The sequence below is a fragment of the Terrapene carolina genome, unplaced genomic scaffold (genome assembly GCF_002925995.2).
Source record: "Terrapene carolina triunguis isolate 2854851 unplaced genomic scaffold, T_m_triunguis-2.0 Scaffold131, whole genome shotgun sequence".
Classification (NCBI taxonomy): Eukaryota; Metazoa; Chordata; order Testudines; family Emydidae; genus Terrapene; species Terrapene triunguis.
In genome coordinates this window covers 5288864-5306821 of record NW_020664482.1, presented here as the reverse complement: position 1 = coordinate 5306821, position 17958 = coordinate 5288864, and the positions used below count along the sequence as shown (strand labels likewise).

At 44.9% G+C, this 17958-nt stretch overlaps 1 protein-coding gene across 1 annotated transcript; it reads right to left on the bottom strand.

Annotated features, from left to right (window-relative positions):
• Nucleotides 1-14165: 14165 nt before the first annotated feature.
• Nucleotides 14166-17408, bottom strand: ZIC3 (Zic family member 3). Its single transcript, XM_024198739.2, has 3 exons — nt 16373-17408; nt 15088-15251; nt 14166-14348 (listed from the first exon to the last, which is right to left on the bottom strand). The coding sequence occupies exons 1-3, from the start codon at nt 17406-17408 to the stop codon at nt 14166-14168; spliced, it is 1383 nt and encodes a 460-aa protein (XP_024054507.2).
• Nucleotides 17409-17958: the final 550 nt, after the last annotated feature.

Below are 17958 nucleotides of genomic sequence, written 5' to 3'. Positions count from 1 at the left end.
ATGGTCCTCAGAAATGCTTAAGAGAATGGCCAGCTTAATACAGAGATAATCTTTTCAAGGCTAAGATTTTTCCGCACTGCCTTTAATACGCTCCCTGCTGCGAAACATACATTATAGACATACACTATTATTGGCAGTATCGGAAAGTATAAAACATGAATGATTGCGTAATAATAATAATAATAACAGCAATACTTTTTACTGGATAGTACCATTTAGGTAAGGATCTCAAGGATTTTTACAATCGTTAATTAATTAAGCCTCCCGACAGCTGTGTTATCATTGTCATTGTACAGAGGAATAAACTGAGACATAAAGACTCCCAGTTCAGCAGGACATCCACATTCAGAAAAGCATTTAAGCACAGAATGTTGAGCCTCTGCTTAAAGTTAAGCACTTGCATAAATGCTACGCTGAACGGGGATGGACTTCAGCATGTGCTTAAACACTTTGCTGAACTGGGGCCAAGAGAATCCAGGCCTGGTCTATATTAAGATAATCTGCATTTGGTACAACCACATTGCATTGTAAATTACTCAATTAAGCAATGCCGGTAAAACCCATTTTTGCAGTGGTGCAATCCCTGCCCAAAGTCATTCAGTGGCAGAGTCAGGAATGGAATCACATTCCCATTGTGTTCTAACCACTAGACCACAGTGTCCCTCTCAATCCCCTAAACTGACTGATGGAATTAAAGTCGTGGAGTGAACTCAGTTGCTTTTGATCTCTATTCAAGGTGCCATCAAGGGCTCTTAATAGGTGGTATCTTAGCAAATGCTTTAGCGACTGAAACCTTCTCTATAAAAACCCTACTGATTCTCACACTTGTCTGAAAGAATAGAGGCACAAGCTGGCTTCAAATGCCAGCTGACAGATGGGAACACAAATGGACTATAGGATTCCTGATCTAAAAAGTCACACCCGTGGTCAGGCTAAAGAAACATACATCTCTATTTTGATGTTGACCTCAAAGGGAAGAGGGACGAGTCAACAAAAAGGGCAAAGGGCAGAAAACATCACAAGTATGAGGCCAACGCTGCTTTGAACTTGAGGACAAATATACTAATGATATGAAGTTGACAAAAAAGCTTCTTGACGCTCCGTGTCTACAAAGTTGGCAGCGTCTAACCCAAATGGCTCCTCGATTCATTCCCAGTAATGAGCAGAGTTAGGAACAGTAAATCTGACTGAATCCTCCATGGCACTGAAGACATTAGTTGTTTCTTCCAGCCTCGGTTATTTCTATAGCCCAGACATGAGGGATGTGGGTGAATGCAAGAGCAAAGAGCAGTCCATTTGAGAGCTGCATGGGAGCACTCTAGCAATGTCTATGTAAGTAATTTTGAGGGTCATAGCAGGATAATACAGGCACATGCGTGTGACGAAGTGGGTATTCACCCACGAAAGCTTATGCTCCAACACATCTGTTAGTCTTAAAGGTGCCACAGGACTCTCTGTTGCTTTTTACAGATCCAGACTAACCCGGCTACCCCTCTGATACATAGCAGGATAATGTCACCCAGCAACATGGGGCTTACCCACACACAGAGAGATCAGGGTCCCGCACAGATCATCTTTACTTTAGTTTTATATTTGTTTCTAGGTTGGTTTTATATGGGAAAATATATCACGCCATCACTATTACTTTGACTTTGCATACAGTATTTTGCATAAAACTCCCCAGAGGACACTTAACTCTACCATTCTCCACCATTGCAAAAATGCCAGTGATACAGGTTAGTAATTCAGTTTAAACTGCTCCTCCAGATAGCTAAAGAACAAAACAAAGGATGGATAGCTTATTGTTATTTGGGGGGGGGGAGAAGCCAGGGCTTTAGTTCACTGTTGTCCTTCACGCTGCTTTGTTATCACAAGTGTGGACTGATAAAACTGCTTTAATGCAGTCTGTTCCAAGAGATGAAACTGAATCTCTATGTACAGTTTCAGCACTCAACAGTATAGCAAGGCAGTTTTGTTTCACATCTCTGTGATACTGGACAAGCATAAAAATAATTGCAGACTCAGAAAAGATCAAGGAATGTATCCCTGCTGCAACAGATGCCGTACTAGAAGGAAAGACAAAAGCTGAAATGCATAATGAATTTAAAAAAGATTTTTTCATCCAACATGTCATTTGTTTGAAGGACTGAATTGTTGGCATCAGATATGGTAGATCAGCTTGTTAGCAAAGTGAAACATGATGACTGCTATGTAAGGCAATTGATGAGTCAATTGAAATCACTGATGTTGCTCAAATGTGCATCTTCATTTAATATGTCAATGGTCAGAAGTTAACGAAAGACCTTCTGTTCTTGTGACTACAGAAGCAAACAAGGAGCCACAATTTACAGGCGGGAGCAGGCGTTTTAGGGCTGGAATCAAAGAGGTCATAATACCCTTAATAGCAGCTGACGCTCCAGCTATTATATGATTGTCTGTGAACAATAATATCTGACATACCACTAACAACTGAATTCAGATTGGTGAGCATCAGTGCATTGTCGATCAAGCAGTTCTCTGAGCTGAATTAAAAGCAAGATATTAAAATGGCACTATATTACCCAGAAATGTAGGCATCTGTCTCAGACTGACATCCATTCCTCATGCTGATTATTCCAGAATTCTCTTGATGGGGTTGCTGTTGAAGATAATTTGCTGAGCACGATGTTGTTTCTGATGACTTGATAAAAAATAAAGATATTACTTGGTAGAAATGAAGAATGTTATTTTCAGAATTAAAATAACAGATTTTTCCCCATTCTACATAAATATTTCAGAAGGGAAAACCCAGCCACATCTGGATTGTGGCATTATCTGTTTTTGGCATTGGTATAATGGCCCTGAACAATCTCAGAGAAAGACAGCAAGAACAGAACTTCTTTTAAAAAAATGAAGAAAAGTTCTAGATGTTTGAAATGAATCCATCACTTCACAAGAAGCTTACAGCAGGATCTTCATTAAAAAAAAAATAAAAGACAGAGAGTGAAAGAGAGGACCAATTTCTACAAAACAATTTGCAACTAAAGTCCAGGATTGTGCTTTCACTAGAAGAATTAACCAATTGACAGACTGTAAAATCTCTCTCAGGGCCTTTGGACCATATGCTGAAGATTTTTTTTGGAGAGGCAAGTCTTTGCTGAGTATGGTAAATAACCCTCCGGCTGAAACTGATGGGACTATATGTGCAGATTTAACTAGTCAAGAGAAGCTTTTATCATAGATTTTGATAAGGGCTATACTGACGTGGCCTAATCTGAAGGCTCTTTTCAGACACAAGGCAAAATAATTTGAGCAATTTCCATTTTCCTCTCCAATCCCTGGGATGTACCGTACCGAGCAAAACTCTGGACTTTGTTCAAAATGGTGATGAGGCTTTTTGAATATGCTAAAGATGGCAGATCTAAAGTCATTCTACATTAAAATGGCACGTACATTACCTCCTTGGAGTAAGCAGTAGCTGGCCAAAAAAACTTGCCAGCTCCATTCTGTCCTGCCTGCCAAGGATTGCCTGAGCTCTGCTCGATACGAGGATCCCACTGGGACCAGTTATAGATCCACACCCCTTTTTAAACTCAGAAAGGCCATGATCTTACAGGGCCTGATCTAGCATTGATTGGAGTCAGTGGAAAGGTCCATAATACCTGCTGTGGAGAAAGAAGTGACAACTTCCTTGGCTGACTAGGAGCTTGGCCTGGTCCTGTAGTCAGTGAATGCTCCGAACTGCCATTGCAGTCTAGAACTTTACCTGACTGGGCCCTAAAACTGGGCAGTATGAGTGGAAACCTAAGCTTGTTCCTGGGGCAAATCCTGAAGTCCTTATTCAAGCAAATCCCCTGTGAGAGTTTTTCCTGAGCAAACACTGAGTAAGGAGATCAGGACTTGGTTTTAGATACACACCTTCAAGGACATTCACAGCCTACATCCTTCCCACCTTTTCTCTCTGGTCTCCTTTTACTGCCCCTGGTTTTTGCACCCCATGCCTCCTCTATGCTCCTTCCCAGAGCTGCCTCTGTGCCCTCTTTCATGTTACCACTCTATATCTTGATCTCCCTTGCTTACCCCTCAGGCTGTGCTCTCCAACCTCCCTTCCCAACAGTCACTTCTTCAACCTGTGGAACTCCTTGCCAGAGGATGTTGTGAAGGCCAAGACTACATCAGGATTCAAAAAGAACTAGATAAGTTCATGGAGGATAGGTCCATCAATGGCTATAAGCCAGGATGGGCAGGGATGGTGTCCCTAGCCTCTGTTTGCCAGAAGCTGGGAATGGGCGACAGGGGATGGATCACTTGATTACCTGTTCTGTTCATTCCCTCGGCAGCACCTGGCATTGGCCCCTGTCGGAAGTCAGGATGCTGGGCTAGATGGACCTTTGGGCTGACCCAGTGTGGCCACTCTTGTGTTCTTATGTTGAAGATTTTAATCTACAGTTCCCCAGGCAAAATCACCAAACAGAAACACAGGGCTCCCTTCTCAATTGCCCTGCCCCTTCTGCAGTCACTCTCAGCTACATGCCGAACAATACCAAACCAGAGTGGGAGCATTTCACACTCACTTTGCCCAAGGGTCAATAATAATAGTAAGGCAGGTGAGAATCAGGCCCCCAAAATACCCATGTAATGCCCCAGACAGATGTACACATTAGCTCCCGACTTTACTGAAGACTTTTGGGGGGCCTGATTTTCACCTACACTAAGATTGCTTTATATTGCTCTGGCTTAAGGGTCCTTAAGTCAGTGTACATATAATTTAGGCCCACTTAAAGCCCCTTTACACTGCCAGAGCAAGCAACCTTAGTGCAACTGATAATTGGGTCCTTTGCCTTAAAAATTACCACCTTTGCTACCACCACTGATGGTAGCAACAGTGGGAGAAATATGAGAGTATAAAAGGCATACGAGGAACGTAGGCTCAGAGTCAGAATCTTAATTATGTGATTAATGCAGAATGACATCGTTTCCTGATGCATAAGAAAATGTGTGTGGTTCTGTTCTTTTTATACTATGAGCAGCACAGTAAAGTATGATGTTATTTTAATGCATTTGTAACAAAATGCATTGTAGCAAAAGTAACCGCATAACACTAAAGCCCTGATCCTGCAGTCAAATGCCTGTGCCTTCACAAAACCCTATTAAAATCAGTGAAGGACAAAAGGGTTCCCTGTTGTCCTCTTCATGCAGAGGATCAGTGTCTAAACTATCATATACATTCCCATTTAAAGGCATGATCTCAAACCCATTGAAGTCAATGGGAGTCTTTCTCTTGACTAAGTCTCTTTCTCTTGACTTAGCGCTTGGTCTCTACGGACCAAGCGCTAAGCACCGCATCCTGTTTCTTGTAGACTGTAAACTGTTCTTATCCAGACTGTAAATTCTTCAGTGCAAGGATCTGACTTTTGTGTTTCCCATGAAGCACCTTGCACACCTGTGGGCACTTTAAAATAACACATTAATAAATAATAATTAATAATATTATCATCTTGACTCCTGTGAGAATTTTGTCCAAAAGGGGATTACAGGATGGAGCCCCAAACATGCTGAAGTCATTTACATTTTCAAATACTGTGCTTCGATTTTAGTATCATTTAACAACAAAGTTGCTGACAGATGCAAAAAGGTTCCGTTTTCACTCCAAGAACACTTCAGTTTAGAAGACAGTAGAGACACTTGTGCATTTTAATACATTTTCATATTACACATAAGTCATTTTTTGTGGTGCAATGGTATGGTGCCCACAGCGATTAATGTTTTCAGGAATTGAAAATATTCATTGAAAGATAATGGAAACCAGACATTTACTAACATTTTCATTTTGCATGTTTAAATATTCATAACTATGTTCATAAAACCAGGTTTGCTCTCCTAATGCTGTAGCGATTGTGTTTATGAAATGCAGTATTTCTTGAATGTCCCTTCTTTGCATCCATTTTTTTGCAGAATGCTATTTCATCAGATTGTGGCACTGACAATTAGCTTTTATGTAAAAGATTGGCCAAGATTAAGAGCAGAAAATTACAGGAAAGAAAACATTGTCAGAACCAATAAATGTTTCACTGATGCGTCTGTGACTCTTAACTTTGTACAGGACATTTGTGATGGCTTAATTCTTACACAATGACAAAGTGTTGTCAATCTGGAGGTATATATTTATTACTCTACTATAAAACAATGAAACCTAGAAATATGATACCAACAACAAAAAGTCAAGTGCTGGTAAGCTTTCAATAAAGTGTTCTCTTTACTAGATATATTTTCTTTTAACTTTAAGTAAAATAAATTAATATGATAAGCTCAGAGTCACTTTAGTATTACAGTTGTTCTAGTCCCTTAACAGTGTTTTTAAAAGTTGATCAAGTAGCTTTAGTCTGAAATTGGGACTATAATAGAAGCAGACTTCATTGCAATGTCACCCTGATTAAAGACAGCATCACATGGACTCTACAGTAGAGTATGGTACGTTTAATAAATTAAAACTGCATAGAAATTAGGATATCCATAGTAACTAGTGTTTGTAGAAGTTATCTCGACACCTTGGGCCCACTGAAATAAATGGAAAGGTTTCCACTGAGTCAAGTGGATGCTGGATCAAGACCTTAACCCTCATTTGTTTGGCTTGTTTTTCTGGTGTCCAGCTTGAAACACCAAATGACACAGGGCTAAGCCTTGGTCTCACTGATGTCACGGAGAGTTCCCTGCATGGACCACTTGCAAGACTGGGAGTAAACATGAAGGCGGGGGGTGGGGAGGAGAGGGAACAGGGAGGAACAGATGTCACATTGTGACTTTTATTTTATTTTGCATCATGTTGATTACTTATCATATATCAATTGATAACATTGAGCAAATAATAGAATCCTCTTGTGGGATTCATTTTAAAATAAATGTATAGACAGAGATCAAAAATACAAAATATCTCTAAATACCATTATAACATTGCCAACTCTGGCAATTTATGTATATATAAATATATACATTTGTGTGTGTGTATATATATATATTGCAAACAATTTTTGTAGCCTAAAAATGCACACAGCCCTTAAGGTATGTGAACCAAAGTATTGAGGGTTTATAGTTACTGACACAATACTACCAGCAAGGAGCCATGTCCTGGACTGGGATACACAGAGCAGCACATCCATTGCTGATCCTGCAACATGATGAGCTCCCTCAACTCCCATTGAAATGAACAGGAGTTGAGAACGCATGGCAGGATAAGGCCCTCAGCATGTAGGCTACCCAGTGGAACAGTGTTTATTCCACATAGTACACTGGGCTGTCGAGGACTGGTTCACCTTCCTGCTCCTGCCATACCAGCTGCAGCCCGTGTAACAGAAAAAGACACGCTGGAAGCAGGGTGTGTCAGGAATCAAATGCAGTGAGGGCCTGATCCAAAGCCCATTGAAGTCAATGAAAAGATTACCATGGCCTTCAGTGGTCTTTGGGTCAGGGCCCTTATCTACGTGTTAAGTATCCAAAATGGCTGCATAACAGCCATTTTGTATCTCTGGAGTTACTGCAGATTCAAACCAGGAGCCTCTGCTCTTCTGAAAGAGTCCAAAGACATGGGAAGTAATGTATACACAGTACAACCACCCACATTTATCCTAAGGGTTTCTGGGCCATTAAAGCCTGCCTCGCACCTTCCTTAACTTCCCTCACATTCAGATAGGTATGTGTCTCTTCTTGTTACTCAGGATGTAGAGCCTTTGTCTTTGCAAAAGAGTAAACCCTGAGATTTGAATGACAGTTATGTGATCAGGCCCTACAAAAAGGAACTTGTCCAACTTCACACATGGCCAGCTTCACGCGTAGCTCATTACAAAGCCTAGTTTTGGCAATTCAAAAGCTGATGCTACTGAACAAGCTGCCAAAACAAAAGGGCTCAGCTAAATGCTTTTTTTATTAAGCTTTCCTTGATTGCAAACTGATGGAACCAAGCAGCATGTATGTACTTAAAAATATCTAAGTAGCAGAATACCTTGTTTGCTGAGCATCAAACTCAGCATCCCACAATTAAAATATATCTGCTCATTCCTCGGACCACTCACGTCCCTAAACGCTGCATACTGAGCTTCCACTGATGTCACAGAGCATGGAGAGCAGATAGCCTTAATCAGCCTTAGCTTCTGGAGCCAAATCTGCATAAAATAGGTCCCAAGCTCTTGTGAGTATTCTCATTGGCTTTGATTACATGAATAAGTAAAGGTTCACACGAGTATGTATTTGCAGGAGACAGCCTATATTTTTAACCAATGCTAATGTTGTATCAAGGTTAAACAAGTGTCTTATTTCAACTGATGTGCAGATTAGCCAGTCTGAATCTAATTATTTGTTTTTACAGGCAGTTTTACAGTTTTAAGAATATTTTTCTGCAGAAAATGTAACGCTATCTATCTCCTGAACTGTTCCTCTCCTAAAACAGTAATATATCTTTGCAGAGACATTTCCCCACATAATTAGATTGACCATAGTAACAGCATTTGTGTTGGGGCCGTTCATCCGCACAGTTGGGAGAGTCAGTCTCGTCTAAAGAGCACTAGCCAATATGCAGTGTTTTTAGATTAGAAACACATTATCAAAAAGAAGGCTGGGAATGTGCAAAATAGGACAGCACTCAGTGCTCCAGAAACAAGAGAGATTTATAGCCAAAATAGTTACTATAGGAACTTAATTAATGGTGTAGTAGTACTAAGGCATTGGAGCACAACTTGTTCACATGCCTTCAACCACAAGCCGCTTACAGCATACACAAACCTTTAAACAAAATATGATTTCCATAAGCTTGCACCTAAAGTATGCAAATATGCAAAAACAATCAGACCCGCGAAGGAGCCAGACTATTCACGGATCATAAAGCATGGCAGAAAAGGAATGGGGCTGGTTGGTCAGCTGCTTTTGCTTAGAGTCTTTATTATGCAATGAAACCTTGTTACTGCTTTTAAAACACTTCCTGGGGTCTGTAGAGTTTGGGTAAAATCCTGCTAAGCTGAACCCACTCTTGCAAATCAGTCCAGTGTCAGTGACTTCATTGGAGCTGTCAGCATGAACTAGGCAAGCAGGAGGTGGCCCTTTTTTTTTGTCAAGGCCGGGACTCTGCTTGGTTAATGCACTTTGGTACATAAATGCAGATCCATAATTAATTATGATGCATTGAAAGCTGAACTAACATGGCACCAACAATACAGGAGACATCTTTTTAACCCCTCCCCCATCTACAGACCAGCAAAAAAACATGTTGCACTGGCCATGCAAACCCACTGAAGTGAATGGGACTCTGGGTGTGGTCAAGGCCTGCTCCCCTGAGCAGTATGGACACAACCCCAAGCATTGGACAACCATGAGTCAGCCCTTCCCCAAATCATCACATTTCCTTAAACAAAATCGGGATTTTTTTTAAAATAAAAGAGACATGTGAGGCTCTTTTCCTTTTGCCTGCTTGGTTTGTGAGCCAGCCCATGAGGGTGCACTCACTTCCCCCCCCCCCCCCCCCCCCCCTTCCCCCGCCCGCAGGGGGGCTAGAAACTCGCCCTGGTTTAATGAGCGCTGGCAATCTCTGCACCACGAGCTGGGGCTTGGAAGAGGGGGGGAAATACCCCAGTCCGTACCGCAGGATAAAAACCAGGAAAGTTGCCAACCCGGCTTGTGCCCGGCTTGGCTGGAGAGGGACCCCTTTGCAGCTACCCCCGGGGACCAGGCAGCAGGCTAAGGAGGGATGGACCTGCCTGCCCCAAGCACATGGAGGCGGCTCAGGCTTCCCTGCACCCAGGCCCCTCCAGGGCAAGGGGGGGGGCTCCACTCCCCCCGTTCCGCTTTCTTCACCCCGCTGGTGCGGCTGTTTTAGGGGGGCGGCCCGCAGACACCCCCGGGAGCAGGTCCCCCTTTGCACAGCGCTTGCGCCGGCGGCTCGGGGGAAGGAGCAGAGGGTCGTTGGCTCTTTCAAAGCCGCTTGAAAGGGAAGCGGCGGGGGATGGGGAGGGGAGGAGGGGCCGGTCCCGGTCCCCTCCGGGCGGCGCCAGGAGACCCCCCCGCCCCCCTGCAGCGGGGACTGCTGCGCCCCACGTCCCCCCCGGCTGGGATGGGGGGGGCGCTGCTGCTGCCAGTCTTTGCTCGCTACAACCCTGCGCCCCTCCCCCAGACAGCCCCCCCCCAAGCCGGAGCGCCCCCCCCACATACTAATGGGGCGGGGAAGGGGGGTTGCAGCCCCCCCGGGCGGTGCCTCGCGTGCGGAAGGGCCGGTCCCATCGGGCCAGGGTTAAGCCCCGGCTATAAATAAACGGGGGCTTTGGTGCGTGACTCTCAGTGTAAATCAAAATCGGAGCCGATCCTGGCTGCCCGCCCTGGGGGCTGCGCTCCAGCCAGGGGGGCGGTTCAGCGGGGCTGGAGTCCCCGAGCCTGCAACCCCGGCCGGGCCAGGAAACTTCTCCTGGGGGCTGCAGCCTCCAGCCGAGCCCCCCCGCCAGGGGATCCTCCGGGCTGGGCCGGTTCCTTCTCCCACGGATTTAGAGATAACGCCGCCCCCTTGCGACCCCCCCTTTCTTTTGGGGGGGCAGCGACTTAGCGCCCCAACACACACACCGCACGGGGGGGGCTTTCCTGCCCCTCCACTTGTTGGCATGTTCCCGTGCGCTCCGCGCGGCCGCACCTGCCCTTCCAGCCCCGCACTCCGCGGCGCTCAGAGTCCTTCCCTCCTACAGCGAGCCCGGCTCAAGCTCGTAGGCTCGGAAGACGGGGAAGGGCGAGCTTAGCCAGCATTGGGGAGGCTTCCGGAGCTGCAACAAAAAGCGTCTGACAGCATTTAAAAGATTTGCAAGGTCGGAACTCCAGCCTGCAGCCCGGGCGAGCGACCCTGCCGCGTCTACTTAACGCTTCAAAAGTGATTCCGAAATCAGATGGCTGATCTTCGGGCTTCTGCACAGTATTTGAATGTACATCTCAGTTAGACCGAACCGATCTGCAGGTTATTTGACAAGTGCAGTATCAGGACGGTGAACACGCAAAACTCCTTCACTTTCTATTAAGAAAACATTTTAAAAATGAACATGGATTGTCTCGTGTGACATGAGCATAACCGGGAAAGGTTCCGAAAATGTAACAATTTGCAGCCCTTTTTTTACACTGCGAAAATCTATTGCATTTATTTCTTATTTTATTAGTAGTATATTCCAATACAAAACGCCTCACCTTGTGCTTTTTCTTTATTTTGTCACAGGGCTATTTGCTTCAGTGTAAAGTTGATAACTTTAGTCGTACAGGGTTTCAAATCCATTGCCTTGGAGTTCAAGTCTGCTCTGTATATGGCAAAAGAAATATTTAGCTGCATAAAAGAAATCGAAATACATTTTTTTAAAATCAAAGCTAATTCTTTCAAGTGGAAAAATTAGGACCCGGAAAAGAGAATTGTAGAAAGTGGCAAACTAGTCCTCATTTTGGAAGTGCAGTCATCATGTCAAAGAGATTGTTATCAGTCTGCGTGGTCTCAGGTTATTTCCGATAAACTTTTCCTCTTTTTTTTTTTAAACGATTTGTGGATTTGATCTAAGTTGCATAAAATAAAAGAAATCCGAAAGCAAGAAGTAAACAAACAGTATTCTCAGTGCAGCCCTTCCCAGTGTCAAGTTCAAGACGGGTCTGTCTGGGTTTCCCCCAGACATGAAAGGTGCAGCAGAGCTAGGGGGGAAATGCTAACAGTTTACAGAGTAAATTGCTTTCTCTAGCTGAACTGTGTACACCTTCAAATGCTGCCTTCCATTCTATGTGTGGACACAGACGTGGTGCTGTCAAGAGCACATCATATATTGTTAAATCCTGTAGCTAAAATATTACTTTTAATCACAAGCTTAGGAAGACAAAATACAATCTGTTTTTAATTCCCAATCCCAAAACTTCCGGGAAGATGGCATCTTTAATTGTTTTGATTAATTAAAAATGAGTGGGGCTGTATTTTAACTTTGAGAAAGTTAGCCAAAGCACAGGATGGTCCAAATGCAAAATGAATATTAGAAACAGCAGTCCACTCCAGTCTGTGCATATATTTTAAGAATTAATTGTTCACATCAACCGAGATCATCTGATACAGATGAAAAATCTTAAATATTTTGGAGGGGGAAGAGGTTGTTTCGGTTTTTTTTTTCGGTAGTAATTTATCAAGCTAACATTTATCTCTAAAATTCCTCAATCTTGTCCTCATTTCCTGGCTTTTATTTCCTATTCATTTCTTAAATACAGTCCCTGTTCACACTCTGCCTTCATTGCTAACCTAAAATTAAAAACCAAAAATTAAATATAAAAACATACCATCCTAAATTCCACGTATAAAGTGAAAACTGATAAATCTTCCTAAATATTGGTTATTTTTTGAAACATTTAATTACCAACCAACAGATAATAGTTTTCTAGAATTGTGTATATGCTCAGTTAGGATGTTCCTTTGGCCAAAGAAAATTAAAATCCAGGTTAGAAATTTTATTACAAAATAAACAATTGTATTTCATATATTACTGATTTTAATGGAAACAATTCATCAGCATCTCTCTACAACTCATTAGGTTTGAAAAATATATTTGTCAAGGAATTTCTATAGTGTTTCTAAAAAACTACTGAAGTCATCATATGATTGGCTATATAGCATAATGTTGATAACTGTGTATTGGGTTATATACAGCAAAACAAATTTTTTTTCCCTTTCTGTAACTCGGATAAACTGTAATTCTTTTAAGAAGCACTTACTTTAATCTGAAGTAAACATATGGAACTGGCTGTTTTACTCACCCCCCAGCTGTTTCAGATTCATGCTAAACCTCTTAAAAGCATATATATAGATACAGAGATAGAGAGATGGGTGTGTATATCTATCCATCCATCTATGGAGACATATGCCTGCCTTTCTGCATAGAGTAAAAAGGAGCCCCACACAAAGATAAAACTCATTGCATTTACCTTCGGATGTTAAATATGCAGCACTGGGAGGCCTAAATGCAGCTCTTGTTCTTTGAAGTGCAAGATAGAGACACGTCATGGTCACTCACAGGACAGATCAGTAATATTTGATTCACTCGCAGAAAGTGCAGTAACACACATATGAAGCTCGAGGTGAAAACAAACCACTGAGATGTGGGGGCGGGGACAAGGAAAAACAACAACGACCCTCATTCCCCTATTGAAGGAAACACTGTAGATTGCTAGCCTGCAATAGGGAAAACAATTCCTATCAAGAATGGGGATGAGATACAAACACCTTGATATGTGGTTCCTCTGCCAGGGCTGGGTGGAAAGTAGTTCACAAAGCAATAAGGAAATACAAGACAGTGGTTCAAAAACTATTCGATTGTGTTCTTTCAAAAACAATAAACTTTTAATGCTAAAGCAGTTATAACCAAAAACTGTACAGAGTTTTGTAATTTTTTTGTTTGTTTTTTGTTGGTTTTTGTTTTGTTTTGTTAGAAAACACTTCCCTCCCCCCATAAATATTGTTCAGTTCCCGGCACTTCGTATCAATAATTAAATTACAAACGATAAATATGGCATCATGGATATGTATTTACAAAAAAAGTTATTACAAAAAGGCAACTGTTTTACTAAACGGTCACAATCTGGGTAGAATAACACCACAGCCTCATCTTGAAAAAATACTGGACGAACCCATCAGACGAGAATACATTCACAAGTATAATGCTTTGAGAGAGAGAGCGAGAGAGAGTGAGAGAGAAAGAAAGAGAGAGAGAGAGGTTCAAGACATAACAGGACTTTGGCACGGTTTAAGAATGTGAGTTTAAACAATCACCACTAAGGCGAAGGAGAATTTTCATCCTCATGTCAGCATCCCACCGAAGGAAGAAAAAGCCAAAAAAAAAAAAGAAAAAAAAAAAATAAAAAACAGTGTTCAAATGAAGGGAGAAGGGGAGGCGATTGGAAGAGGGAAGAGAAAAAAATCAAAGAAATTACTGCAAATGCCAAAACCAAACAAAAAAAATCCAATCCTGAGAAAAGGACAGCTAGTCCAGCGTCTGGAGCTTGCAAAAAAATTAAAAACCCTTTCCTGGATAATTGCAATGAACTGGATGTAGCCCTGTACGGTTGTTTGCCTGAAAACTCCATTTCCGTGTGATTGATTTTCGGTTTTCCTTTGAATTCATTGGGTCCAGTCTATAGTTAGGTTGCTTGGTTTGTCCTTAGACGTACCATTCGTTAAAATTGGGTGGAAGTCCGGGGTTGTGGCTTGTGTTACTTTGAACTGCTGATGGAGGACTTTTAGTAGAGTCTTTACTGTTTGCAGAACTTAGAGCGGGCGGAGTGGACGATTCATAGCCGGAACTGGCTGCGGGGGAGGAATCTGACCCTTGCGATTCATGAACCTAAAATGAACAGGTATAACATGATAAATATAATGTCACACTGATAATACTCGGTCAAAACAGCAGAGTTCGAACACTACAAACAGCGCAGGTAAGGTAAATATTTACACTTCCTACGTGATAATACAGACAACAAATCATAAATTATTCGGGGAATGGAAAACTTATCCATGCAGCTGAGATATTGTAATTTTAAAGCAAGTTTTCTCCCTCCCCCTTCGTTACTGACAATCTGCAAAGATTTTTTCCGACCATTTATGCCAGCTAGTTCTCAGATTTTGATTGTGGAGATGCCAGGTATTGACTGGGACATATCGTTTAAATATGTTCAGCATGGGTTGTTGATGTCAAAGTTTTAAAAACATGCCAATAATTTCTTCGCCAGTAATCGTTAGTAGCTACACGTCACTCACTGAAGAACTGTATAACATTTTTTTCTATTCGGTCTGGGGAACAAGAAAATAAACAATGCAATTTACCCAAACGACTGTTATTACTGAAAGGGCCTAGCTATCAATTACAGCCTGAACTGTGAGAGAAGAGCGAAAATACACAGTTCTGCTGATAATTTGTATCAATCGGAGACGAATGTAAAATGCTGTAACATAAATCTTTCAGAATGGGTGAATTGTGTCATCCTAAAGCAGCACCGATCCTCGTTCAAATGTAGGCTAACAGGGAGGAAAAACAGGCTCCGAGATGATATTTAGTAACAGTAAAGCGATCAAGAGTTAATTACCTTCATGTGTTTCCTAAGAGAGCTGGGGTGGGTGTAAGACTTGTCACACACTTTACAGATATAAGGCTTGTCTGAAGTGTGTACATGCATGTGCTTCTTTCTGTCACTACTGTTCGCAAAACGTCTATCACAGCCTTCAAATTCACACTTAAAAGGTTTTTCACCTGCAAAATTCAGAAAGGGTTAAAGGACGCTACAGAGGAAAGGTTCACTTTGATTCCCGCTAGCGGATCGATCACGTTGGCAACTCGCTTAAAACAATTAATTTGATGCCGAGTGGAAGACAGACACTCTCTTGGCTTTCGTCCGTAGTCTCACAAACCGTTTCCCTTCCATGTCAGTGGAAATACACCAAGCATCGACACTTTTATTTCTTCTTCCCTTAATTATTTAAGTTTTATTTCCCTTCAACCCTCCTTTCCCAAGCTTTACCCTTCAAACACCTCGGTGGAGGTAGTATGCACACACACATACACACACAAAAAGGATCAGACAATAGGATTTGTTACGTTACAGTTAAATTCAATCCGTCCTTTGTTACTTTTAATTTGCCTCTTTCAAATGCAACGGTTGTGCTAAGCGAAGTGTTAAAGGCAGACTACCAGTACTTGATGTTAGAATCGGGCGAGGGGGGCGGATCTAGATAAATTCTGGAGCAAACAGACAGTTTTACAAGATGTGCTCAACAAGAAGGAAAATGTGTGGGTTTCCTGCCTTTTCTAGTTTTACTTCACTTCTGTGGAGATCTGAATTGAAGACAGAGCTCCAAATAAAAATACTTTGACAAAAGTATCACCGGTTTAATTAGGAGATGTGCCAATCAAGACTAAAAAAGAACGGAAGTAACCGAAAATTAGATTGAATTAGCATTTGTATGGTTTCCTTAACCGAATGTATGCAGACAGCTAAATCGTATGTAAAGCAATCCACACAAAACAATTTCTCTTTGCCTCATATAAACCCCCAAACCGAGCCAACAAAAATCGGACGAAATCTTCTGTCTAGCGAGGCTATAAAGAAATAGGTAATTGCTCTTCTTGGACTGAAATTTACAAGCGCGTGGAACATGCGGATGTTAAACTGCCCAAACTCCCAGAGTGCGAAGTTTTAAAGAACCGCGAACAAAATGTAACTGAGCTCCAAACTGGGGAAAGTAGCATTTTATTCCCACTCCCGCTTTTCGGTCTGGCGCGGTGGGATCGATGAGGGGAGTATTTGGATTTGAGGGGGTTTAATTCCCACCGTTTCATAATTCATGCGCCCCGTTTTTCGTCCCCCTCCTTACCTGTGTGCGTCCTTTTGTGGATCTTCAGATTCTCGGACCTGGCAAAGATTTTCCCGCAGCCTGGGAACGGGCAAGGGAATGGCTTTTCCCCCGTGTGAACCCGAATGTGGTTCACCAGTTTGTATTTCGCCTTGAAGGACTTGCCTTCCCTGGGACATTCCTCCCAGTAGCAGATGTGGTTGTTCTGCTCCGGCCCCCCGACATGCTCCATCGTCACATGGGTGACCAGTTCGTGCATGGTGCTGAATGTCCGGTCGCAGCTCTTTTTGGGGCGGTTGATCTGGCTCTCCTCGACCCACTTGCAGGACAGCTCTTGCTTGATGGGCTGGCGCATGTAGCGGAAGAAAGCCCCCGGGCCGTGGTGGTGATGGGCCGCCACGTTCATGCCCATATTCATGTTCATGGGGTTGTAGTTGTGGAACTGGGCGCCGGCGTACGGGTCCGTGCGGGGGCTGGAGACGGCCCGGTAAGGGTCCGGCCGGCCGAAGAGATCCCCCCGCAGCCCCAGGTGCATCTGCCCGTTCTCCACGGGCCCGCCGGGGGAGGGGTGGCTGGGGCTCTGCTCGTGCAGCCCCGGGAAGAGCAGGTAGCCCGGGCTCTCCGCGATGCCCGGCGGCCCGTGCAGGCTGCCGGGGGAGCCGCCGAAGATGCCGTGCTGGGCGCCGCCGGAGGCGGGCTCCCCCAGGCCGGAGCCCCGCTGGCGGAAGAGAAAGTCCCGCGTGGAGGTGAAGGCGGCAGCCGCGCCCCCGTAGGCGGGCACCTGGCCGGCGTGGTGGTGGTGGTGGTGGTGGTGGTGGTGCCCCAGCGCGTTGGCATAGCCCGAGCCCTGCGGGGTGAACGCCGAGCTCTGGCCGGACGAGAGCTCGTGGGCGGCCGGGCTGAGCTTAAAGGCCGCCGCGTGCGAGGCGTCCCCGAAGGGGCTGAGCCCCATCCCGGCGGCGGGGTCGCGGCCGGGCCCCTCGGGGTGGCGAGGGGCCCCGAAGCCCCCGACGCCCAGGGCGGGGAACTGCGGGCCGCCGTCCAGCAGCATGGTCATGGGGGCGGGCGCCCGAGGGAGGGTCCCCCCGAAACAATGGGCCGGGCGCGGGGGGACGAGTTCATGCACCGCGGGCGGGCGAGACACAACCCCACGCGCGCCCGGCTGGGGGCTGCCAAGCGCCGCGCCCCCCCCTCCTCCCCTCCCGGGCAGCGCAGCCCAGCCCGGCTCCGAGTCCGGCCCCTCCGCTCCCGCCCGGCCGCGTCCTCGGACTGATCCCCTCAACCGCGCACTCCCCGCACATAACCCAACTCGGGAGGCAGCCCGCGCCCAGCCAATGGGGAGCCGGCTGCCGCGGCGTCACCTGACCCCCGGCCGGCCCGCCCATTGGCCGCGCCGCGCGCGAGTGGCGGAGTGGCGGCTCGCGGCCCGGCCCGGCGCGCGGATTGGCCCGCCCGGGTGTAGCGACTCGCAGGTGAGGGTAAAGGGTGCCCGCGAGCCCACATGGTTTGTTCGCTTGCCCTGCTCCGGGGGCGCGCGGGCGCGGCTGGGGCGGGGCGGTCCCTCCCGGCTTCTCCCCCATCCCCCTTTCCCCTCCTCCAGCTCGCTG

Coding starts and splice junctions, on each gene's coding strand:
- ZIC3 (XM_024198739.2), bottom strand. CDS start 17,408: ATGACCATGCTGCTGGACGGCGGCCCGCAGTTCCCCGCCCTGGGCGTC. Junction 15,252..16,372: donor CCACAAAAGGACGCACACAG/GTAAGGAGGGGG, acceptor TGAATTTTGCAG/GTGAAAAACCTTTTAAGTGT. Junction 14,349..15,087: donor CTCTTAGGAAACACATGAAG/GTAATTAACTCT, acceptor TGTTCATTTTAG/GTTCATGAATCGCAAGGGTC.